At 40.0% G+C, this 26910-nt stretch overlaps 1 protein-coding gene across 12 annotated transcripts in view; it reads left to right on the top strand.

Moving 5' to 3' along the window:
- ENOX1 (ecto-NOX disulfide-thiol exchanger 1) overlaps positions 1–26910 on the top strand; it is a 597973-nt gene that overhangs the window by 530404 nt on the left and 40659 nt on the right. For 11 of the 12 annotated variants that reach the window (XM_055244863.2, XM_055244859.2, XM_055244860.2 and 8 more), the window contains 2 exons: positions 13172–13279; positions 17314–17370. In XM_055244863.2, the coding sequence (XP_055100838.1) occupies positions 13172–13279; positions 17314–17370 (165 nt within the window). The remainder of the gene's footprint in view (positions 1–13171; positions 13280–17313; positions 17371–26910) is intronic. The other variant, XM_063619114.1, reaches the window with a different exon arrangement.

The raw sequence follows: 26910 nt of genomic DNA, 5'->3' as shown, positions 1-26910 counted from the left end.
TATAAGAAAAATAATACCAAGGGTGGGCGTGGTGGCTCATGCCTGTAATCCCAGCGCTTTGGGAGGCTAAGGCAGGCAGATCCCTTGAGCCCAGGAGTTTGAGACCAGTCTGGGTAAAATGGCAAAACTCTGTCTCTACAAAAAATTAAAAAATTAACCAGGCATGGTGGCACGTGCCTGTAGTTCCAGCTACTCAGGAGGATCATTGAGCCTAGGAGGTCGAGGCTGCAGTTGAGCCACTGTACTCCAGCCTGGGCAACAGAGCAAGACCCTGTCTCAAAAAAAAAAAAAAAAAAAAAAAAACAAGAAAAAAAGAATACCAACCTTTAACTCATTCAGAGAACACAAAAGGAAGACACACTTTCCAACTAATTCATAATGCTAGTATACTTAATACTGAAATAAAACAAGGACAATTAAAAGTTAAAATCAAAAAATTATAGGCCAGGCTCAGTTATAAACAAAGATTTATAATTCCTTTAGAAAAGCAAAATTAATCTGGTATTTTATAAATCACCAAATTGGATGTATTCTAGGAATGCAAGGTTAGTTCAACATTTGAAAAATCTATCAATGTAATGTATCTCATTAACAGGCAAAACCAGAATAATACAATCATTTTGATGGCCACCAAATATCCATCCATGATTTTAAACTAAAACAACCAAAGAAAAATGAAGGTTTTAACAACTTGGAATAGAAAGGAACTTTCTTATCCTGTTAAAGGTTATCCCCAGCAACCTCAGTGACAAAATGTGATTTAACCTTCCCAGATTAATCCCAATATAATCTCTCTCAATCCTCATGTAATCACTTGGACTAGAATGTAACTGATTTATGTCATTTGCTTTGTATCATGATTTACATTTTCATATTGTTCCTGTAAACAGAAGAAGATTGCTACATGAAGTCTTTAGCAGACCCTAAAAATGTGGTCTCCCTATTCTTCCCTTTTGAAAAGTCATCAACACTAACCTTGGTGTTATCCCTCCCCTATTTCTACAGTGAAAACTTAAGTAAAGTACCCATATATCACAAATGATCATCTTTTTTATGCCATCACTGTGAGCAGCTGGACTTTCAGATGACTTCAGCAAAACTTGTGATTGGAAATTTTCATGGGTAAACATCACATGCAATGTTAAAATGTATGCAATTGCCAACTGAGAGTAGGGGGATTGCTAAAGCTAGAGGAGCACTTCATCACAGGCATGTGGATATTGATAATAAGTGTGAAGCTAGGGCTCTAATTTCTCTTAATTTTCATATCTTGGAAGCCTTTTTTGCTGTTATCGTTCATGGCCATGCTGACACCATTTATTGCAAAGGGTCTAACTCAGCTCACTTCTTTAATGCTTTCTATATTTAATGTTTCTGAAGCAGAGGAGATTGGTTTAAGATGATAATTTTCTATACTTTGGAATCTATGCAAGATGGTGGTGCTGTATTGTATTTTGCCAGATAGATTTCAGCAGCAGGTGTTAAGAATATGTGGCACATTTCACAATGGCAGTATTTGTTGAGGTTTTCTGCTGCTGCTGGTATTATTATTATTTTTCCTTACAGGGAGTCTGAAGTTCAAAGGGCAAATCTGAGATAGTTCAGAAGTTCAGTAGTTGCTACAGGTGGTTGAAAGCCTATGAGGAAACTGTTCCTGTCTAATGCAGCCCTCACCAGTTCATCCAGGGCTTGACCCTGGAGTAGGGAATAGGTGAAACTTGGAGACCTCCAAAAGTTCTAGTTACTCTGACACTCCTAAAATGTTGGGTTCCAGACCAGCCTAAATGCTTTTAAATAACTTGGAAACTTTGGGGGAAGGAGCAAACTTCCTCTCCCTGTCACTTCCCTTAGTGATTGATGAATGTGCCCATTTATTTACGTATCTTGTTCCAGAGCCCCCTAAAGATTAAATGTGCTAAGTTCAGGGCTATTCTTCTCTTTTTACCCTGCCCCTAAATGTGTGATTCTCCTAGTCGTAAAAATGTTTACTTGTATTAACAAAGAAAAATTGGGAATATTGTAATCATTGGATTAACTTCACTAAAGTTCTACAATTACTAGGAGTTAAGTAATATAGGTGATACAGACCTTCTAAATCCATAATAAAGTTTCCATCCTTAGTCAGACATCTATGGCTGATGGATCAGACCTTCAGCTGTATTTTCTCTCTTCAATGATCTGCAAAACAGGCTAGATCATTGCAACTCTCACCATTAAGATTCAACTAAAAGCTCTCTGGACCCCAACACATATTCTTATTCTATAATCATTAAGGCAAAAGCTTCTTTCCTAAACCTGCAACCAAAGAGACTAGTGATGATGGTAATATCTGTTGTTAATGATGCTAAAACAAGTTATTGTTTGGTTCTCCAGTGGCTAAACTGAATGAGGCCCAGATCACTTTGCAAAAGGTACCTCCAAAGAGGGCCACAGGCCTTTGGTTACAGGTCACCCATAGGGGTTCTTCTAGCCATAATCTCCGATCATGACTAGGTTATAAAATCTGTAAAGAAAGAACAAATTTCTGTTGGCCTTCAGGGCATTAGTGCAAGACCCAGCTGTTCAATCAAGTTCTCATTTGATTGAAGTAAATGGGCCAACCTGGCTGGAAAGCATGTTAATATTTTAAATTTCTACATTAACAACTGTAGACATGCCCAGAGGTTGGGTGATGACCACCTCACATAATTGCAAAAAACAAAAGTGATAAGAATAAATAAATCCAAGCAAATTGGATTATCATTTGCAGCAGAACTGCCAGCAAAGGCAAGGGAGAGAATATCACTGATACATGTTCCTACTTCAGCAAGGTATTTGACACCTTCTCTTGTGAATTGCATGAATGGTGTTAATTCAAGTTGGCTGGCCTATGTTTTAAACATGGGCTGAAGGAGGGCACCCAGCATGGCTAGGCTGGGGCTGAACAACCGACCTTTCTCTCTGAATATTAATCCCCAGTACTGCCCACTCATATGATTTAAATGTCACTTCACCTCATGGGTCTTAGTGTCTCCATTTTTGCAAAGAGGATAATGACAGCACTTTCATTTAACTCAGTGGGCACCTTTTGCCATTCAAGGAGCCTCACATACTTAACGCGTGTTCTTTAGTCATACAATATCCCACTGGTAAGTATTCTTATATTTATTTAACATGTGAAGAAAGTGAAAAACGGGAACCTGAGATGACCCTGCAAATTAGTGTTAAGAAAATCATCTGTAGAAGAGAAAATAGATTTTAGAGCCTTCCAAACCACTTTTACATCCACCTTTACTGTGTTCTGTAGTCAAGAAATTCATTGATATCTTGCTTTGCAAATGACAAATAATTCCTCATGAGACAGTTGTAAGGATAGAAGGCTTGGGGAAAAGAGGAGACCAGAGCAGTAGCTTGTTCAAGCTTGCACAGCAAGCTGATAATGGAGCTAATCACACTAGCCTTTGAAATGCCAACATGCAGCTTCATTTTTGCCTTTTTGCCAGTCCTTGACTATATTTCTTTTCAGAATAATGTTGCCATATTGGGATATAGTATATCACGATTAGTAACTCCAGTGGATTATGGGAATGCCACGAAGCATCTGTCTTTCACACCAGTCCCTCCCAGGGGCACATTCAAGCAAAGGAAATGGTCTCTAAAATCTTGTCTGATGAAACAGTTCTCCCCAGCCCCTTGCCCAACAGGCCAAGGTCATGACTCTCCCAGTCTCAGACACTGGCTGCCTGATAATTGTGCACCTAGTGAAATTTAACACTCAGAGGATCCTTTTTTAAATATTTCCTCCTTTAAATTTAGACACCATTATTTTCATTAATTATCATAAAATTGAATGAATAATAATGGCCAAGAAAGAAATGCAGACTAAAATTTTTTTCTTTTGAACTTCATGTATATTTATGCCAGCAAGAAAATAAAATAGTGTAATAAAAGGAAAAAATTGCAACTATCTATTCAATAGTTTACCTAACAGTTTGAACTTTGATTCTTGATTATAGTTAACATATTGCTGTATATAAACAATTGTCCAGTAAATCATAAGTATTAATAAAACCAAATGCAAAGGGCACAATTTAGGCAAGTATTGTGTCTCTGATGTAACATTTTCTTGATTTGTCTTTTAGTTTTAAAGCAAGCAATCTATAAAGAAAATTTTCAATTTTAAAAATACTGAAATGTAAACATATTTCACATATGAACTAAAATTTTCACTTGCCAACCAAAAATGTTTCATTGTTTTAAATTTTAAACATAAAAATTCTCAGAGTGGTCCTGTGGGATGAATGGAAGTAGCTCAAGTTCTAGTTCATCATCTTTGCGAAACTGTGCTGTCATTGTTTATTTTGAATCTAGTATAGAAATGCAGAATATATGTAGTGCTACAGGAGGCTGGAGACACTGTATCCAAAGCAAGCTCAAATCAGAACAAATGTGTGCAGCTAAGTCCATGTGTGAGAGAGAGCTGGGGCAGACTGTATAAAGCTAGAAATTTTCCAAATCAGTTTCCACATAAAATGTTTGTTAAAGGGCAAGCAACAGAATATGCTAATTTGAAGATTACATACATATTATTAAATCTTAACAGTAATGGCAACAATTAGAATTTAGATCAGCAAAAGATTGTTATGAGGAAAGAGAGTTTTATCAATGATTTTACTTAGAATTGCTGGTGCGTAGTGATGATAGATGGATACACCTTTAGTTTTATTATTGTTTTTATATTTTGTACAATTGTACCTGCTTAACTCCTACACCGAGGCAGGTAGCCCAGGCCCCGTCCTTGGTGCCCCGCCACTTCCTGCAGACTTAGGCCCTCAAATCTGCATCTCAGATGGCTTCCTGTGTTTTCTCAACCTCTCTGTGCCTCTTGAGGTCCTAAAAAAAACTCACTCCTCGCTTTGGAAATTTTTCATGGCTCAAAGATTCTTGGATTTTTTCCTTTTCTCTGCAGCAGAGGAAATCCGACTGCGTTCCAGGCCAGCCCTGGGGAACCTGGAAACATTTCAGCTCTAAGTCCTTGTTCTCTGGAGTTCCTCCATGCCCTCTCTTCCCCTAGAGAACACACAGCCTGTGCCCTCCCTTCACCCTTGCCCTGGGAGATATTGCTCAATGCACAGTGTGCATCATTCATCTCACGCCTTACTCGGTCCACAGGAATCCTTGCCAGGTCAGGGGTCAGCAGGGTCCTTCATGCCTCAGGCACCCCCATGAGAAGCCAGACCCTTGGAAACACTTGAGCTTTCTCACTCCTCTCCATAGCTGTCCCAGGCTCCCAGCGTAATGATAGGCATGATCCCAGGGTTCATTGTCTTGACCTCTCAGAGATCAACCTAGGCAGGCCTGCACCTGGGCTGTGAGGTCTGGCTGACATTAAGATCTTAACAGCAGAGTCAGGGAACAAGGCCATGCTCCCACCATCTCTCAGCTATAAATGAAGCCTGATCTCCTCACGAACGAGAGATTGCCTTTCTGCCTAGCAATGAAAATGGCATTTAAAATTCAGTATCAGAAAAGATATTGACGAGATTAAAGGCCTAAAGGAATTGATTTATGAGGAAAGACCCAAGGAATTAAATATGTATAGCCTAGTGTAATAGGATATTAGGCTCTGAACACGATTTCATTTCTATGATCCAGCATTCCTGTTATCAGTCATCTGAATGGTGGAGTTCTCTCCAAGAGATGTTTCTCCCCCAGGGGTCACCGTGCCTGAGGCAGAGAGCGGGGCGCCAGGGTTAATACACTGGCCATAGGCTTCGATGCCCTCATACCTTAGTGTAAATTGAGTGCAGTTTCATCCCCAGGTGGAAGCAGATGACATTTTAAACTAGAGTAGATTTTGAGTAGTCTTACCAGCCCATGTAACAAGAAAATTCAAGCTAGTTCAATTCCTTTTTTCCCAAGGAGAAAAGTGAGCATTGTAGATACCAGGTGGCAAATGATTGTCCTTCCCCAGAGACAGGTTCTCCTCTGTCAGAAGTCCTGTTAGATGTGTTTGCCTTTAGGCAAAGCCTTGCTCTTAGGTTGCGATAATGTTCACTTGATTTTTTACATCTCAAACTTTCCCTGACAATCAGGGATTAGCTCAGGATTCAGTGTCAGATGGAAAACAAGCATAGGTAGACCTCATCAGTGGGACCTAAGGCTGACATTCCTAAAGAGTTCTGAAGTCAGTGAGAACCAAAACTTGATGGAGCAGTGGATGGTCTGGAGAGTCCTGGGGAGACATGAAGACACAGTAAGCTGTGGGGTGGTGGGATGTAACAGGATCCCACCAAGAGAAAGGGGATTAAGGGGTGTATACGTCCATCTCAAGCTCTACAGTAGGACAAGGATCTGGCAGAGCTGGTCACAGGTGGAGTTCAGATTGCAGGCTGAAATACTGGGAAAAATCAGGTTGGCAACAGGATACAGAGGCAGGATGGGGCAGGACACTCTCATGGTTATCACCATGTAGAGCAAATGTTAAAAGGACTGCTGGGATGAGACCGTCAGACACAGTCACACCCACCTTTGCCTTTGGTGAGAATTCCCTTTGGAAACCTCTGGGCCTCATTTCCTTAGGTGATACTCTACTAGCCTTAAAGGATTATCCCACTGAGTAGGACATCTGATTTATAGCAAAGTTACAGAGATGGAACAACAGTTATTAAAACTGAACCAAAAGAGTAAAAACACATTGAATTTAAATTGATAACATTCTGTGGGTTCAAATATTTCCAGACTACTATCGTGAATATCCAGTGGCTCATTTCTAATAAGTGGAACAAGTTGTGATTCAAGATGGATCCCCTGAGCTCATTCTCCTGACCCCTAAACTGATCCCTAGAAATCTCCTGGATTCCTATGGAAACCATACCAGTTATAGCCATTATAAGATTACTTTGTACTATCCTGACTTAGTTATCATGTACATGTAAGAACCTTTGTGACCCACCATCTAGAGGAGAGGCTACTTACTGTTGTTTCCTCTGTATCTTTCACATTGCCCATCCCAGTACCATGCACACAGCAGGAGCTCAGTGTTAACTAAAGGAATGAATGAATAAATATTAGCAGATTGTTTTAGAACTAAACAAAGAGCCAAGCACTGGGGAAATCCTGAAACAAAGAGAAGAAGAAAAGAAATTGTGTGTGTGTGTGTGTGTGTGTGTGTGTGTGTGTTGGTGTCACTGTCTGTATCTACCTTGTGTTAGTTTACCTGACCCACCACCAACCTAAATTTAGAAAGAGTACTTACTCCTCCATCCCACAGAAGTTCCCCTAACCCCACACTATCCTGCCAAAGATTCCTGAATTAATCACAATCCTGTGAGTCTCAGCTTACAACAAGATGTGGCTGATGTATTTCACATAGGGTATTTGCACTGTCATCTATGACTTTCATGGAACCAACCTTATATAATCTGTTAACTATATAAAAACTTCACCTTGGTAACAAAATTATACAATTTAAGAAAAGAGACAAGGAAGGGGTTGTTGTTCTTAAAGGGACGTCAAATTTACCACACCGCTCACAGAAGTATACACAAAAGCATGTCTTTAACAAGCCTGGCTCCTAAGTGGAAATGATGAATGTTTAGATAGAAGTCGTTGCTAGGAGGATTTTAAGTTTGGCATGTTCTGATTTCCATTCCAAATTCACAGCGCAGCGTGAATTTCCAGGATAGAAACCACCGGTTGAGGTAGGAAAATTGAGTTGTGCAAGTGGTAGATCTCTCCCAGACAGCATGACCTTGGATACATGACTTAATCTCTATGTGCCCATGATTCTCCCATCTGTAAAAATGGAAATGTGATCTCACTTATTCTAGGGCTCCAAATAACATTTGTAATGCTCTTTGAATTTGTCAGAAAGAAAGACCCATTACATACTGAAGTCTCCATCCCTAAAGGGCATTACAAATGATCCCATTAAATCAGTGGCCTGGAAATACCAAGATGTGTCAGGTACAGCACTTATTTACCTGCTTATGGTCTGCCCAAGTGTTTCCACTTGATTGGCGTATGGATAATTGTCTAACTGGAACACACTCAATTGTAACCACCAAAGAATGTAATAGTGCATCTGTTTAATACCACACTCTCAAATGTTAAATTAAAATTATGCTATCATCAGCCAATCCAACCAAGAGACTCTTCTGATTAAGTTCTAGCTGCTTATGAACTCCTATAATTGAGGCACTTTAGTACTTAAAAATTCAAACTAGAAAGAATATTATAGAGACTCATAAATTTCAAGTGAAAAAGACCAGAAAGGCTGACTTAAATGATCTAGTTGTGAACTACCTCCCTGTTTTTATAGGACCTCTAGTCAAATGAAGAGTGGCAGTTTTGAATCACCATTGTTTTGAATACATAAATATTAGATTATGAGTTTATTCCTTGAAAACAAAAGAGCACATTAACTTTGTAGAATGCAGAAAACAGTCTAGGAGTGATTTTATTTTTCTGATAGTGGTGATTTTGTGCTTATTGTGGTGAAACTTGGAGAATAAATTACGTAATTATAAATTCATTGATTGGATTTCTTTAGCCTGTTGAGAAATATTTCTTTTCAGATTAAAAAGGATATCTGTAACTGCCAAGTAATGAATCAAAATGTCTTAAATGAAACTGCTGTTTTCCTCAAAAAGTTTTATGTATCCATATGTTTAGAACAATACATTAGTAGTTTATCATTCCTAAGGTGGTTTTTGGGGGGGTTGTTTTTCTTGTTGTTTTGGTGGAGTGTTTTTTTTTACTGTTTGTTGTTGGATCATGGTTTAATCCCATAGAAGTGGAGAAACAAGAGCAAACATTCATTTATCCCTTCATTTATTCATTTATTCATTCAGCACCTGTTATGTATTAGAGGTAACCTAATCATTGACCTCAATATTGGTGAATGTAGTCTGGTTGGGGAGACAGATATGAAATGTGGTATACCATATTAAGTGCTTTGGAAGCAAGAAGATAGATGAACTAACTTTGCTTCAGTGATTAGAGAACATTTTTATGGAGGAAGAACCCAAGGCTACCACATTTCATAGTGTAGGTTCTGCCCTGGACAAGAGCAGCTGGCCAAAGGGGTAAATAGGAATGAAATCAAGCCTCAAAGCCAGTGCCCAAGCGTATGGCTGGTAAGGGATTGTCTCTACCTAGAGAGGATGGGGCTCTTTTCAATTTTACAAAGGCATCATCTGAGCTGATCTTGGGCCAAAAGTAACATTTGAGGTGGTGCTTAAAGAATGAGTAAGAATCAGCCAGGCAGAATTCTGAGTGGGAAACTTGTCACAAGTCATGGAAGCAGCTGGCATGTCTGGGGAAGGATGAGTTTAGTGGTTTAGATTTTATCTACAGGTGTTAGAGAATTAACAGTACTTTTAATCATGGGAGTGCTTTAATTCATGGGAAGTCAACTCTCTCAGGAGTGTCGGGTAAATGGCAGGGGGAACAGGAAGAACCCAGAGGAGAGGAGATGGTAGCCTTTACTATGACAGCAAGGATGGGATGGAGAAAAGGTCAAGGAACCGGCAAAGAGGTTGTGAAGATGATGATGAAAGGGCCAGCGTTGACTTCAGGGTTTTAACTCTGGATACCAGGGGAAGAGGTTTAGACTGGTTGGGGTGGGAAGGGTAGGTGTGCTAATGGGCACAGTTGGAAACACAGGAAGTGAAGGGTCTGGTAGGTGGTAAGAAAGAGGCAGAGGCTGTAAAGGCAGTCTTGTAAAGCACCAGCACATGTGATGTGTAGTTAAAGCCATGGGCGTGAATAGAATCCCCCGGAGAGAGCGTGTAGTGAGAAGAAAAGAACGTGGAATACTAGTTGGCAATTAGCAAGGCACTGGTGACTGTAGTGAGAACAGTTTGAGTAGAGTACTAGGGATTAAAGTCACATTATAGTAGACTGAAGATTAAATAAGCAAGATTAAATAAGCATTTCAGGATACAGTGGTTTTCATCCCCAGTTACACATTAGAATAATTACCTGTGAAGGTGTTTTAAAAATGATCAGTGCCTGAGTCCCACCTCTCAATATTCTGAGTTAATTGGTCTTCTGTCAGGCCCAGAAATAAGTATTTTTTTGAAAATCTTCCCAGATAATATTAATGGAGAGTCAGAATTAAGAACCACTGCTCTTGACTATTTAAAAAATTATAAATAAACCCCCATAGCTAGCAAGTATATAAGATGCTTAAAATCACAGGGAATCAAAGAAGTTATAAAATTTTTCAAAGATGAAGAATCTTGGTGTTCTATTAAACTGGCAACAATTGGAAAGCTGAACAATGCTTTTAGTGTTATTATTCAGTAGAGCACAGCAGCTCTTACACACCACTGACAGGCAGGTAGACTGGCATAACCATCCCAGAGAGCAGCTTTGCCAAATTCACTCTTTTACCTAAGAGTTCTACCACTGGATGCGCATCCCAGGGAAATCCTCCCATAGGGCCATAAGGGAACTTGTACTAGCATGTTCCTTTGCAGGCTTGTATACAGCGGGAAGAATTGGGGTAATCTGAATGGCCATCACTGTGAGAGTAGGTTGGGTAAAATGGGGTGGATGTACCCCATCAGAAGCATGGATAAGATAGTAACATGTGTATACCTATGTAACAAACCTACATGTTCTGCACATATATCCCAGAACTTAAAGTATAACAAAAAATAATAATAAATCAAGCTCAGTAAAATCTCAAGGGAATTTCAAAGTTTCCTTATGTGTAGCACATTTTGGGAATAAAAGGGGAAAATCTATTAGATTTTTTTAATAAATTCATTTATTAACAAAAAATAGTAACATGGATGGATCTTAAAAACATAATGCTAATTTAAAACATAGTAAACAATAAGAAACATAATATCACATAAAAATACACACAAAACGACAACAATATACGTTTTGGAAAAACACATTGAAATAAAAATCTAGACACTACATCATTGAAGTGATTGCCTACACATAAGAAGAAAAGGAAACACTGATGAGAGGGAAGACATTTCATTTAAAAAGTGTGAATCCAAGAATGGATGAGATAAGAGGGAGGCTAAAAGAAGAAGAGTGGTCAAGGGAAAGGGGTATGTGTGGGTGTGTGTTTTAATAGAAGGAAGAGTCGTAAGTGTGTGGGTGAAATGAAGACTCCAATGCACTTCTCCCTCTTATTTATTCACAGTATTGGTAATAGCTGAGAGATGTGTCCAAGTAGTATTCCTTTCTTTGTTCTTCCCCAATCTTAAATTCATTTGATTTTTTTCTCATTACTAAAGCAGTGTGTATTTGTTACAGATATACCAGAAAATTGACAAGCAAAACAGAAAGATCCATGAACCCACCCACCCAGAGACAGCGTCTAGATCCTTTCCTATGAATATGCTGCAAAGTTAAATTTTGTAATCTGGATGTATTTTTTTGCTGAGCAGTGCATTTTGAGCTTCTTCTGTGTCATTAGAAGACATTTGTGCAACTTCATTTTAAATGGCTGCATAGTGTCTGATGATACAGATACACCATTATTAATGTCCACCTCCCTTCTTCTGGACATCAGTTATTTTTGGTTTTGCCACCTCAAGCGCAATAATAAGCAAACATAAACTACCTACCTTTGAAGACAACTTCCTGTCTTTCATTTGGCTCATTTTTCAAAAGAGGTTTAAGGATTGGACTTGAAATTGTCTCACGAAGTAAAATTCACTCAGCATTACCCAAGTCAGGGCACCAGTTCCCTTTGGAACTGTTCTGGCGCCAGTCAGGAATGTGAATGAAGGAACAGAGCCATTCCCCACTGTCTGGACACAATGTAGGTGCTTGTCACTGTGCCAAAGTGCAATAAGGGCTCCTTGGTTTCTGTATTTTAATCAATGATGCACAATTAAATCCCATAAATTGTTAAGTGAGCACATGTGGAATGTGTACATTACCTCACATGTGATTGATTATTCCATGGGTAGGTCGTAAAATAGGACACACTGAGCTTTTAGAAAATTGCAAGAAATCACTGTTTATGCTACGGGACCAAAGTAGGTTCTTACATTTATACCCAGTGCCACAGTAGTTAGCAGAACAAGCAAGCCCCAGGGAAAGCAGTGTGTTTTTCTGATACTTCCTACCCTGCGAAATCCCCCCAAACCAGTAGTTTTTGGAGATTTAATTTAATCCTTCCAGTTGGTAGGTTTAAGCCTGAGAAATCCAGTGCCAGTGTTTCTCCAGGCTTTGATGGTTAGGAACTGGCCAGGCAGCTCTGCAGCCAGCTTGTCAAGGCCCTGAACAAGTAGCCTGGCTGTTGGAAACAGGTCTCTTCATGGCAGGAATCCACTAACATTTCCAGATGATTAGTACAGGAATTGTTATGTACAGTAGCAGAAGAAATGCACTTCTGTCTTTTCGAACTAGTCCTTTGTTGTCAAGAAAGTTTGAATAGTCAGAGCTGTTTCCAGGGCCTGTTTTGCAGCTCTTGAATGTATTCTTCAGCCTATGTATATATTAACATATCACCATGTCCCAAAGAATTCGCACTGCACAGTGCTGTGCTTTTGGCAGACAAGGAAAGCCTTCACATGAGTTACAGTTGATAGGGCAAGGGAAGCTCAGGGCTTACAAAAATCCCTTCAGTGGCCCTGCTTAAAAATAGCAGCGTAGGCCATAGCTTAGTGTTTTGACAGTTTATATCAGCAGTTTTCTCAGCTGATATATTGATTGCAGTTTGGACTTCAGTCCTGCTGATCTAATAAAACATCACCGTCATAACAGAGAAAGTAAAAGGATCTTTTGTGGTCCCAGCCACTTGGCAAAGTAGCTTTATAGAGTTACTGTAAAGCTAGCTTTACTATAATACGTGAAATGAAGCAACAGTGGACAAGATGACTATATTATAATTTTTTCATCTATGAATGTAATGTATTAGCACTATCCTATGTAGTTTTACAAATAGGCATTTGCTCAAAGGAATATAATCATGCCTTCACAAATCTGAAAACAAGTTTTGTGCATCAGTATCACAAACAACCTAACAGTGTGTCAAAACTGCAATGCCCCTGATACTTACTGTGGAAAACACACAAGGACAACTGAGGTCTGAATTAAGCTTCAAGACGTGTAAACATCTTCTACTCATAATTTTGAATGGGTATTGTGGATATTTTTAAATCACCTGGCCTTCAGTCCTACTTATGCTAAATATCCTTTAATTTCACAGCAATTGCTAACCATCCAGGAGGAGTTAAACAACAAAAAGTCAGAACTGGAACAAGCAAAGGAAGAGCAGTCCCATACACAAGCATTACTAAAAGTCCTGCAGGAACAAGTAAGTGCATGAAACAGCTCTGATTTATGAATCAGTTCAAACAACCCAATGCATACCTCCCTCGTGCATCGCCCGTGCAAACATTTACTGAGAATAATCTGCAGTACAATTAGTCTGAACCCTGTCAAACTTCCTAGCAGCTTTCTTATGCGGAATTTATAACCTCATTCCCAGCATCGCTATCCTCACTCCTGTACTTGTTTAGATTGCCCAAGCCTGCCAGTGTTGTGTGAAAGTTTCTTCCAGAAGACAACAAAATTTTGATAAAGTTTCAAAATACTGTCAATGGGGTATGTTTCAAAGTAAACAGCTGGTTTCCTCTTAAGTCTAACAGTGAGGAAAATGAGTTTAGCGTAACCTATGAGACTCCTGCAGACACATGAACAAGGACTGATTCATAGCAACATTTAAAAAATATCCTCCCTGTGCATCAGGGTACTTATCTAACCATGGTGATCAACAGCCCTTTTATATGAAGTTTGTAAATCTGATCATTTCATTCTGGCTTTCTTTGATACAAAAGTGTGGCCTGACATTGATAAGTGGATTGGAAAGTATTGTCTTACAGCAGGGTAAGATGGAACACTCGGCAGGCAGCAGAGTGAAATCTAAGCCCACTATCCACATGAGAGGAGCCAGGAGAGCTCTTGAAATGCCTTCCTATTTCTGGCCTTCACTTGCTGCCAACAATGTATGAATGGTAATTTGTGTATGAATGGTAATTTGAAGGAAAAGTTGCATACAGTAACCCCAACCCCCTCTGTGGGTAATCAAATGCAGATTGTATTAAATTTTTCACGCTCATCATGGTTTTATGTTGTATAAATAACCTTACACTGTATACATAACTTCAAAGGTGACATCTGAGAAAATATAAAGTCAGCTCTATGTCACTTTATGAGTGATTTTTTTTTTAATGGTTTGAGGTCCAGAAAATATCTTTTTAGTTATTTTCTCCCAAAGGTATGAGTGATTTGTGAGAGAAAAGTACAGATATTCGTTTATAAACCTTTATAGCTTTGGAAGAAAATGCTTTATAAAACTAATAATTATCTTTATATGATGAATATAGATTCAGTAACTTGTACTGAGGCTGACTCTGTGTGATTTCAGATATAATAGATTGAAATGAAAAATCTAGTTGACTGAATTCACAGTGGCCTGCAGTTGAGGAGACCTGAAATCACTGTGCTTCCCACTGTTATATGATGAAAAGACTCCCAGCAAAGTGGAACTGAGTTGGTCCAAATTTGCTCCAAATCAACCAGATATAGCTCTGAGCTTTTGCTGTTTTCTGCTCTCTCACCCCGATTTTTTTTCTTTTAGATAGCTTTGACTGAAGTAGGGAGGGGTGAATTTCTCTTTTCTCTAAATGACTCAAATCCTTTATTTTGAAGTCCAAACCCTAGTCATAAAAATCGATTCTGAGTTTTGCTGAAAGGATTGATATATCTTGTTATGGCGTGCATTTTTAAAGAGCAGAGCACACACAGGTATAGGCGAAACATCACACTTTACTCTCCATTATTTTAAAAAAAAGAGAACGTGAAGAAGATTCGAAACAGCTAAAATCATTAAAGACCTAGAAAATACAATTGAGAAGGAAGAATTTTAAATCTGCAATATTAATTTAAATGGGATAGCTCTTTCCAAGAAAGATACCAAGAATCTTTAAGCCTGACGCCAAATGTTTTTGGGTGCTGGTGCCATTACCAAGCTGTTTGTCCAAGAGCCCCTCACCTGCTACCCCTTGGTGGTTCTTGCAAAAGGGGCCGTGCAGGGTACAGGTTCTTTCCATGTCCCTGCACCCACACACAGATGTGCACTGATGACACCTCTCACCTCCACTGACCACTGCCTTTGAGGCTTTCTTTGGATTTATGTAGATTAACTCTATGCGTAAACAGTTTCAGTGCCCACATAGATGTGGCCTAAACAAATGGACACATGCAGGGAAAGATACACCCTGCTCTGCAGATTTGGCAGGTTACTATTCACAGGATTGCCCCGTGCTGGGCATCCTGACAAGAAAGGATAGGTCCTGAAGGCAGACCTTTCCCACCCTCAGGCCCCAGCCCCTCCAGGGAAGGCCAGGCTAACCCCTAAGCTCTCAGTCTTCCCATTTGCGAAGATGCAGCTTTTCTAGGTCCCTCCAGGCCCCACTGACTCCTGCCTTTCATCTCCTTTACAATGAGGATAGCTTCCTACCTCTGGAGCTTGTTCACAAACCTCGGTTCCATCAGACAGGATGTTCAGCCCTACCTGGGGGAGAGTAGCAGCTAAAGGAGAGAAGAACGGGGAGCAGAGAGAAGAACAAAGCAGCAGCTGTCCTGGAGCTGCAGCTCGAGGAAGGAGAGGGGCTGGCTGCAGCGGGGAGGGGTTTCCTCCGTGGTTCTGGCAACGGAGCACAGCGGAGTGAACAATGCCAGGAGACAGGGAGTGAGGGGAGAATAAACAGGAGCAGAAAAAGCGAGGGCAGAGTTAGAGGACATCATGGAATGGGAAGAATGGAGTTTATTTAAAAGGGAGGAGAGCAACTGGCACATTTATGTTGGTAAACACGTAAAGGTGGAACAGACACTCACAAAATAGTCCTTTACTTCTGCTGAAAAAGAACAAGACCTTCTGAGCTAACCCCACTCGAACTCATGGGAGCACAAGCTACAGGACCTAAGGTGGGATGAGCAGAGGAGTTGAAGAGGAAGATGACGGATACCTACAATAAGAAACCCTCAGCTAGGAAAAGAGTGAGGGGATTTTAAAAAGTCGTTTTGTGTGCTGTGATAATAGACAGTATTCCTATCACTGTGGCACACCTCTGCCTTGTCATATATGCCATACATTGCCCATGCTCCTCTGTGTCTGTCGTGTGTAGAACCATCAATGATGTTGCCCTAAAGAACAGTGGGCAGACTTTTTTCTTAAGTGGGAGTGATATGGAAATGAGCCAAAGAGCCTTTGGTCCATAATCAACTACCCGATCCTCAATTTCTTCATGTTACCATTCCTTTGGCAAAACCCCTTCTTTGGCATAGAGTGGGTAGGGCTTTTTTTTTGCTGGGAGTTTAAGACTGACCTTAAAAAACTAAAGAAGTTTTCATTTTAATATGCACAAGTAGCCAGAAGGAACCAATGTTCTGAATCGAACACATTGGTGGTATATGTGCATTGATTTTCTTTCAAATCTTAAGTATTTTTTCCTACCGTGAATACTTTGTATTAGGCATAAAAAAAGATAATGGAGGAGATGCTGCTTTCCTTAGTCAGGAAAAAATACTGGCAAAACAGTTGCAAGCCAGCTCACCCTCTTCCTTTGCCGTCTGATTCTAAATGTCTGTTTTGCATCAGGATAGGATAAAATGACAATTAAAGGTTTCCTGAAACCTCCTTATAACTGATTACTCCTAAGCCTCTGAGAAAGAGAAATGTTTTCAAATGTTCACTGTTAAAAATCTCATTAGAGAAATATCATTTCTTCTAATGCCTCAGCGGCCGAGGAGATGTCATCCAAACTCTTTCTCTACCAAAGAAGCAACCGTTTTTAGTCCTCCAGAGATGTCAGTCATTCAAATATATTCTCGAGGACCTGTCTAATAGCACAGTAGCATGTTAAAAGCAGCTGAAAATGCATCATTCACGAATAATCGTTAATATAACATCATTTTGCTGGTGGCAACTTGCAAACACTGCAGGGTTTAAATTAATAGCAATCCAACTAGGAAGTGAAATCATTTATTATTCTTAAGAACCAATTTTATACATTTTATGCCTATGGAACTGCTTTCTAATCTTATTATTTAAAAAATAATGACCAAGACCCATTTATTCTTTGCCAGGCATCAAACTTCATAAAATATTAGTCTCAAACTGGCTCCAATAAGGCTCATTAGAAATATGTGCTCCATCTGTTTTACCTCATTGGAAGTTTTATAAAATGCAACCTCAGATAAATCAGTTAACAAGATGATATACTTAAGAGATTTGCTTGCTTATTCATTTTTTTGTTTTGTGTTGTTTTTCCTTAAAACTTGCAGTTAAAAGGTACGAAGGAATTGGTCGAGACCAATGGCCACAGCCATGAGGATTCAAATGTAGGTACCACAAACCTGGTATTTGTTCTTCTTGCTTGATGTTGGTTGAACATATGGGGATGTAGCACTTTATGTACCACATAAAGGAAATCAGAAGCTCTGCCTCTTGGCAGCTTAAGATTAATATATAGGGTTTGGCAAGAAAATGTGATTGACAGGCACTGCTGTTTTTAGCCTGGTTTATCAAATGTCAATTTAGAAGTATGTGAGCTAATCCCCACCATCAAAAATTCTAATTTCAATGAGTCTGTTTGAGCTCTTTGTATTTCCAAAACTATAACTGACGATATACTGGGAGGGAAATAGAAAGAGACCTGACAGGGTAATCAGTTGCGCATAACATGTATATTCATTAAGTTTGCCTGCCAGCGAAGGTGGTACCTAAATGACCGACATGCTGAAAAGGTCTCAGAGCAAACCCCTTCTCTCAGAATAGCCCTTGAAATGTACTCCTTCTCTGTTCCTCACCCAGAACAGTAGCACAGTTCATCCATCTTCTTGATAGAGAATAATGTGTGATGGTACAAGATCCCAGTTACACCGTGACTTCCTCTCTTAGTGTTCCTTGAATATCCAATTGTCAAAAAGTATTCTTTTTGCCTTGAAAGTTCTTTAGTCTCAGGTGGAATATTATACCATGTAGATCATTGCCTCTCCATACGTTTGATGATTTTGTCTTTTTTAAATCTCTCTGATATCTGTATTTGATTATCCTCATCAAAGAAAATGCTTACTAAGCAGTTCTTTTCACAGAACACAGAATTAGACACGATAATGAATGCCTGATTACACTACAGCTAGGAGAAATTATATATTTCTTGTTCACTCTTGTTTTAATTATATACAACAGAGAGCCTAATATTCAGAGTATCAGAAAAATCCCACTTAATCATTATTGTTCCTACCCAGCAGATATTTAACATATGATGTTTATTGAGGACTTATGTGCTCATAGTGCTCTGCTAAGTTCTAGGGGAACAGAAATGGGGGTTACAAAGAAATATAAGACTAGTTGTCTGCCCTGGGGGAACTTATAACTGAGTTAAGGAATTAAGAAACACATGACAAGATACAGGACATGATAAGTGTACAGGAAGTTGAGGCAGCTATGATGTGATGTAGTTTGAAATCCAGACTTTGCTGCTTATTAAATGTGTCAGCCTGACAAGTTACATAACCTCTCTGAGCTTCCTTTTTCTCACTTGTAAAAAGAATGGCAAAGCCTATCTCAAAAACATGTCATAACATTGTAATGAGCTAAGGCCTAGGAAAACTTTCAGGTGTTACCTGTATGGTTTCTTTGTGCTAGATAATCAAGAAATGTTTCCTGGATCTGTGGGACTTGGGTTTGGTTTTGGGGAGTGAACAGGATTGAGAAAGTGGAAAGCCAGAGGAGGAAGCCATTCATACAGAGCTCCCCATAGGCAATGTTGTGAGACATAGTTTATCTTTCCACTCTGATATTCATGACCCCCATCCTTCCCCTAAAACCCTTCTTCAGCACCCTGTCTTCCAGGGACACATGGCTGCCACATTCTCAACCAAAACCTTCATATCCGTTCCACACAGGGCCAGTCCTCCCTGGCTTCCAGGGAAGCTGCTGTCTGTTCCAGTAAGCCAGACGAAGTGGCAGTGGGCCTTAATTTCCTAGTTTGTAAAATGGGGATAACTCCTACCTTGCCTTCCTTAAGGCTTATTGTGAGAAGCAAATGAAATAATGTATGTGGAAGTACTTGTAATTGTGAGGTTCCAGCTAAGATGTTTTGATTATAAATTGATCTCCTGATTGACTTAGATGATACATGTAAAGACAGGACTAACACAGTATCTAGCCCATAGGCCCTTTTTGAAAAATTTTAAAAGTCATTTATTATTCAATGGAAAAAGTAAAGTGAGATAATCTTCGAGGTCTTTGTCCCTTCTACAGGAAAGTTTTCAGCTTTTTTAAGATACCTGTCTAGAGTCTATGACGTAGGCTTTGTAATCAACACGAAGCAATGACTGTTGAGAGATGGGGTTCTGACCCAGTACAAAGGAAGAGCAGCACCTTGACCTAGGGGGTGGGGGAGATATTTGTGAAGTAACAGAGCCTGACAGTCCTTGCCAGTCACTGCGGGTGGCCACCTCCCTCCCTAGGCAGAGGGCTGGGCTAATCTTTACAATCACTGCCTGTTTTATCAGGGGTTTCCCAGTTGGTGGATTACTCGCTCATCCTCTTTTCTGTCTGAACTTTGTCTCCTTTTGGCAGTTTCCCCAGTACCTCCACTAGGGTATGTGAAAGAAAAGAAATAATCATCAATTATTTTGCCCTCACATTAGGAGCACTGGCAACATATTTTGCAAATCTATTTTTTTTTTTTTTTGAGATGGAGTCTCGCTCTGTCGCCCAGGCTGGAGTGCAGTGGCGCGGTCTCAGCTCACTGCAAGCTCCGCCTCCCAGGTTCACGCCATTCTCCTGCCTCAGCCTCTCCAAGTAGCTGGGACTACAGGCGCCCGCCACCACGCCCGGCTAATTTTTTGTATTTTTAGTAGAGACGGGGTTTCACCGTGGTCTTGATCTCCTGACCTCGTGATCCGCCTGCCTCGGCCTCCCAAAGTGCTGGGATTACAAGCGTGAGCCACCACGCCCGGCCTTGCACATCTATTCTTAAATGCCTGAAATGAAGTCTACGTCTCATCTGAAGTTGCCACCAGCCTTGTGGTGGTCAAAAGAGACGAGGCCTTCAAACCCGACTGAGAGGGTTTGAATCCACTTTGATCACTGAGTAGCCGTGTGACTGAGGCAAGTTATTTCTGAACTTCGCCTTCCTCATTTGTGTGTTAAATGAAACCATGTACATTAACACCAAGCCTAGAGTACATACTCAACAGGTATTAATTCTCTCTTCATGCATCAATAGTATTTAATATAGGCTGGGTGTGAAGGTTCATGTCTGTATTCCCAGCACTTTGGGAGGCCGAGGTGGGCGGATCTCTTGAGCCTAGGAGTTCAAGACCAGACTGGGCAACATGGCGCACCTGTAGTACCAGCTACTTGGGAGGCTGAAGCAGGAGGATCACTTGAGCCCAGGAGGCAGAGGTTGCAGTGAGCCGAGATCACACCGCTGCACTCCAGTGTAGGTGACAGAGTGAGACCCTGTCTCAACAAATAAAAAAGTATTTAATATAGCAGACAGGACTTTTGGCAGGATGAATTTTAAGTCAGAACACAAGGTTTAAAGCCTCTGGCCCAGAGGCTATTGTCTGAGACAAATAAATTATTTTTCATTATAATTATTTACATGTGGGGGCAGGAATTTCATGCATTATCATTTATTAATAACAATTATACAGTGGACTGGTGCCAACTTAGCTGGGTGTTCTTGTGAGAGCTGACAATTGTTTTTTTAAAACCACTATGTTTTATTATAAAAGTAAAAAACAAAAGTATGTTTGAAGCTTGCAAATTATAGAAAGAAAAGAATATAGGGGTAAGGAAAAAAAAAAATCTTGGTATCTCATTACTCAGAGATAACCACCATTAACACTTTATTTTAGTTTTTTCCAGTCACGTATATGACCAGAGGGAAAAGCCCATAAATAAATGAATAAATAAGTACTATCATCTTGTCTTCAGTCTTGTACCGTTTTGATTTTTCATTATATCATAAATATTTTTCTTGTCACCAAATGTTCCTCAAAGACATGATTTTTAATGGCTGTATAATGTAGATATGAAATAATTGAACCACACGCCTGTGTGTCAGGCATTTAACTTCCTGTTGTTGCTATTATAAATCTGTAATTAACATATCCATAAATCTTGGTTGCATCTCATATTTGTTTCTGGGGGATTCTGTATATTAATAGCTGTGTGGTGGAGTCTGACAGGGAACTTCAAACTTCTGGAATTGCCTGGCATTCAGAATGCCGGTGCGGCTGCTGCACCCTTATAGTATCTATTAGTTGTCCTGAAGGAATCCACTAAAGGATATGTAGAGTCTTGAATTTCCTCATTTGTCTTAGTCTCAAGACTCATCTAGCTTATGGTCTGTCAGTATTACTTTCCTGTTGTTTTTACGTTCTACTGTGTACCACCAGGATCTGACCAACACGTTGTCCAGCATGCTTGAGGTCTGAAAACAGATACACCCTTAAAAAGCCCAACCCTTGCCCCTTATCACAAGATCTTCTGCGAAGGCATGCCCAGGAGAAAAGTTTTCTGAAAGCAGATTTAAAACTGTTAGGGCCAGAAACTGAAGTCAACTGCAAAGGCCTTGTTCTCCAAGAGGACTTGCGCAGTTCACGCTCTCGCCTGCTGGTTGTTTTCTCTTTGTATTTGGAACTGGATATATTAACGACAGATAGGCAAGTCAACCATTTAAGTGTAACCAAATTTAAAACTAACCTTTATTCCAGTTTCTTTAAGGATTTCAGTTGTTTCAGACCCAATTTTCTTTCCTGGAAGGCAAACCTATAAATTTTCTTTTCATCTCTGTCTCTGAGCTATCTCCACGTTGCTAGGACTGCTGAATAACTAACCTGGTGCCTGGTAATTGTGTATAACAGAATCAACATCTTAAATTGTAAATATATATATATAATGTTCTTATCTTGCATCTTTTTTGATGACCTTCTTCCCGGCAGGATCGCCACCTATGATCCTTGCATGTGCGTGTCTGATGGAGGGGAACGATGGGGAGGGAGAACTGTAGGATCAGGTAGGAGGAATGAAATTCAGTGACAGCTTCAGCCAGCAATGTTTAAAGCAATTTGATCTAAAAGCTTCCCATGAATTTTCTCTCCTCCCATCCCTGTTTCTGTTATAGAAAAGTTGCTACCTCACATTCCTCTATTTGCTCAATTCACACTCCCACACTGGGGTTAAAGAAACCATGTGCAATTTGTAAAGATGTTTAATTGGTGATGCTGAAGGTTGCCACTGTCAAACAGAACACCCTTCCCATCCACCAATAAAACAAAAACACAAAAGAAAAAAGACTTTTCCGTTTTTCACATCACCTCCTTAAGAAAGTAAATCCTCGGAGCTGTCTTTAAATCTGTCAGAGTAAAGACGTTAGAAGTGTATGGAAGAGATATGTGCAAAGAACATTCTTCAAGTTTAGTACAGCACAGCAGAAGGCTATCGTTAACCATGTATTTTAATGATGTATGTGAGGGAACCTCTGCACTTGCTGAGTCCTCTGCTCAGTTTCTGAGTGTAGCTTCCACCCTTTAGGCAGGGAGGTGTGAGAGAGAATACATACTGATGTACCAAACGAGGCAAAAAAGAAAAAGCCTCTACGAAAGAATGGGACCATATCTTCTAAAGGTAAAAAACAACTCAGGCTGGATTCTTTCTTCCCAGAACTTGTTGCCTGGTCTTAGGGGCCCCGATCTTGAACTGGGAGAGGAGCAGACAAAACAGAAAGGGACAGATACAAGGTTTCACACCACAGCTCTATCAAAAGGAAAATGAGGCCGGGCACGGTGGCTCACACCTGTAATCCCAGCACTTTGGGAGGCCGAGGCAGGTGGATCATGAGGTCAGGAGTTTAAGACCAGCCTGGCCAACATGGTGAAACCCTGTCTTTACTAAAAATACAAAAATTAGCTGGGCATGATGGCACATGCCTGTAAATCCCAGCTACTCGGCAGGCTGAGGTAGGAGAATTGCTTGAACCGGGACCCACGAGGCAGAGGTAGCAGTGAGCCGAGATCGTACCACTGCACTCCAGCCTGGGCTACAGCAAGACTCTGTCTCAAAGAAAAAAAAAAGGAAAATGAGCCCAGACCCACCAGGACTAAGCCCAGCAAACACTAGCATGGGACCAAAGGTGTCGCAGCTCTTGCATCCTGCTCCATATGTTTCTCCTTCCAGCCTTCCTCCTTGCTGCCCTCGACCTGTACAGAGACCTCATTTGTGTCCCCACACAGCCTGACATCAGTTTCTACTTGGTACACCCACGAACATTCATTGAGGGAGGCAGCAGAGTGTAGAGGTTAAGAACAGATCTGGACATGAAGCAGCCCAGTTTCAATCTGAGTGACCCTGAGCCATACACTGAACCCCTGCACCTCCATTTTGTTCACCTCCAAAATGAAGGTAATAACCATACCTACCTCATAGGGTACTGTGAGCCTTGCTTTGCGGTGCTGATGTGATCAGCATGTGTTAGACAGTGCTGTTACCCAGCCTTGGACACACTGGGCACTGGGCAAAGTTTTGGAGACCCTGTGGTGAGTTATAAAGATGTGATTTCTGCCCCCACATGGAGCTGACTCCATGTCCTCATGCCTTTCACTTACCAAAACCTGCTAGTCCTGTTTCATTCCATCAGGACTCATTCTCTGCCTGCAGGTCAGTATCACAGTGGAAATGATGAGCTTGAAGTAATTTATTTGTATTTTTCCAGCAATCCTCTGGAGACGAGACCTTTTTTGGAAGGACTGGCTCCATGGTAGGCTTGGGAGGAGAGGCTAGCAGAAGTGGGGCACAATGAGTGGTACAGAGAACTTTACGGCCTCCAAAAAAGCTCAACTGGAAAATCAGGAGCCACTTTGTCTTCCCTTTAGAGAGGGATGGGCCCATATCTGTAGATGTCTGAGGTCACCTTTGCTCTGCAGATGCTTGAAGTCAAGAAGGTGGACTTTTCATGGACTAATATTTCCTTTACCCTATTGAATATATTACCCTGTCCACATATTAAATGCTCATACCCAGAACTTGCTCTTCTCCCCCAGTTATAGCCCTGTAACATTATTGCTTTTCTCCTGCCAATGTTTCCTTCCCCACCTCTAACCCTACTCTCCCTCTACAACCCCTGCCCCTATGCAGCTGTCTTCTTCCAGCTGTTTCACCACATTTTCTGCTGTGAATTAACTGCATGTGCTGCAATTCACTGTGAAACCCATAGTTCCATCTGAAGAAATCCACACATGTCCCAACCCAGCACCCTTGAAAAGGTCAATGATTGCAAAGGGACGTTGTAAGGACACCCCCATCCCAGCATGTACAGAGCTCCAAGGAAGGATTAGAGAGGGAACTGCTGTCAAAAACAGACAGAAGCTGGCTCATGGTGAGTGTTCTTGTATCCAGTCAAGGCTCAGAGAAGTTTCCTTCCCAGACACCTCAATGCCAACTGACAATGTTTCCACTACTGGAGGCTGGGGCTAGAAGTTTGTCCTTTTTATAAGGGCCGGAGTTGGTGGTACCTGCTTGGTCATTAGTGAATTTGGAGCATGTAACAGGATTAGCAGGTTTAATAAAGCTGACAGATTGAGTTTAGAGAAGTGAAAATACTTTCTTCCTCCAGGCCAGGTTAGAGAAAATCAGGCAAAGGAAACAAATTTCAGTGCTGTGTGAAATGGTCTGACATGGACATGGATACCTGTATAGATAAAACCAAGATCTGAACAAAAGTTACCCATTTTGGAGACAGAATGTCATTCCCCAGAAAGGTTCATGACAATCCTACCAGAGATAAATGCAAAAGCAATTGTTTTGAATGGAGATTGGTAACTTTTATAGAGCCAATATACATATATATAAATATACATAAATACTGTTATCCCTAAGTACCATTTTCTTTTTGTGGAAAATGTAGAAATGCAGAAAAAAATAAAAAGATAACCATTTGCCATCTCACCACTCACAAATTAGTTTCCACTTCTTTCTATTTCCATTATCTTTGTTTATGTGCATGTATATACATTTTTATCAAATTTATAGCATATTGTGGACAATTTTACAACCTACATTTTTCTTTATCAATAGTGAGCATTTGCCCATGTTATTAAATAGGTTTTTAAAATGTATTTTATCAGTGCATAATAAATGTACATATTTTCAGGTACCTGTGATATTTTCATATATTCATATAATGTATAATGATCAAATCAGGACAATTGGATATCCATTGCCTTAAACACTTTTCATTATTCTGTGAACACTCAAATTCTTCTCTTTTAGCTATGTTGAAATATACAATAGATTACTGTTAACTCTTGTCAACCTACTGAACTATCAAACTCTATTCTCTCTAAGTGCATTCTTGTACCCAATAATCAACCTCTCTTCATCCCTAACCCTAACCCTGCCTGGACTCTGGCAACCAATCTACTCTCCATCTTCATGAGATCTACTTTTTTAGCTCCCCCATACGAGTGAGAACACATGGTGTTTAACTTTCTATGTCTGGGTTATTTCACTTTACATAATCACCTCCAGTTTCATTCATGTTGCTGCAACTGACAGGATTCCATTCTCTATATGGCTAAATAGTATTCCATTGTGTATATACATACCACAGTTTCTTTATCCATTCATCTGATGATGGACACTAGGTTGATTCTTTATTTTGACTATTGTGAATAGTACTGCAATATATCAATATATCTCTTTGGTATATTGGTTTTCTTTCTTTTGAATATATACCCAGTAACGGGATTGCTGGATCATATGGTAGCTCGATTTTTACTTTTCTCAAGAAGCTCCATACTGTTTTCTACAACAGCTGTACTAATTTACATTCCCACTAACAGCATACTAGGGATCCCCTTTCTTCAAATCCTTACCGCCATCCATCATTTTTTGTCTTTTTGATAAAAGCCATTTTAACTGAGGTGAGATGATGTCTCACTGTGGTTTTGATTTGCATTTCTCTGATGATTAGTGATGTTCATCTTTTTTTTCATATAACTGTTGGCCATTTGTATGTCCTCTTTTAAGAAATGTCTATTCAGATATTTTTCCTATTTTTAATCAGGTTATTTGTCTTTTTGCTATTGAGTTCCTTATGTTTTAATTCCTTATATTATGGTTGTTAATCACTTATCAGATGGAGAGTTTGCAAATATTTTCTCCCATTCTGTAGGTTGTCTCTTCAGTTTGTTGATTGTTTCCCTTGCTGTGCAAATACTTTTTAGCTTAATGTAATTCCATTTGTCTATTTTTGCTTCTGCTGCCTGTGCTTTTGAGGTTTTCCTCAAAAAATCTTTGCGCAGACCAGTGTCCTGGAGCATTTCCCCAATGTTTTCTTCTAGTAGTTTCATACTTTCGGGTCTTACATTTACATATTTAATCCATTTTGACTTGATTTTCGTACATGGTGAGAGATAGGGGTCTAGTTTCATTCTTCTGCATACTGTTTTCCTAGCACCACTATTGAAAAGACTGTCCTTTCCCCAATCTATGTTTTTGACACCTTTGTTGAAAATCAGTTGGCTATAAATGCATGGATTTATTTCTAGGTTCTCTACTCTTAACAGTCTTATGTGTTTGTTTTTATGCTAGTAGCATGCTGTGTTGGTTACTGTGGCTTCATAGTATATTTTGAAGTCAGGTAGTGTGATGCCTCCAGCTTTGTTCTTTTTGCTCAGGACTGCATTGGCTATTTGGGATCTTTTGTGGTTTCATATAAATTTTAGGACTTTTTTCTGTTTCTATGAAGAATGTCACTGGTATCTTGATAGCGATTGCATTGAATCTCTAAATTGCTAGGGTAGTATTGACCTTTTTAATAATATCAGTTCTTCCAATCCATGGGCATGGAATATCTT

Source organism: Symphalangus syndactylus, chromosome 15 (assembly GCF_028878055.3).
Source record: "Symphalangus syndactylus isolate Jambi chromosome 15, NHGRI_mSymSyn1-v2.1_pri, whole genome shotgun sequence".
In the NCBI taxonomy this organism is placed as follows: Eukaryota; Metazoa; Chordata; class Mammalia; order Primates; family Hylobatidae; genus Symphalangus; species Symphalangus syndactylus.
This window is presented reverse-complemented; position numbering and strand designations above follow the sequence as displayed.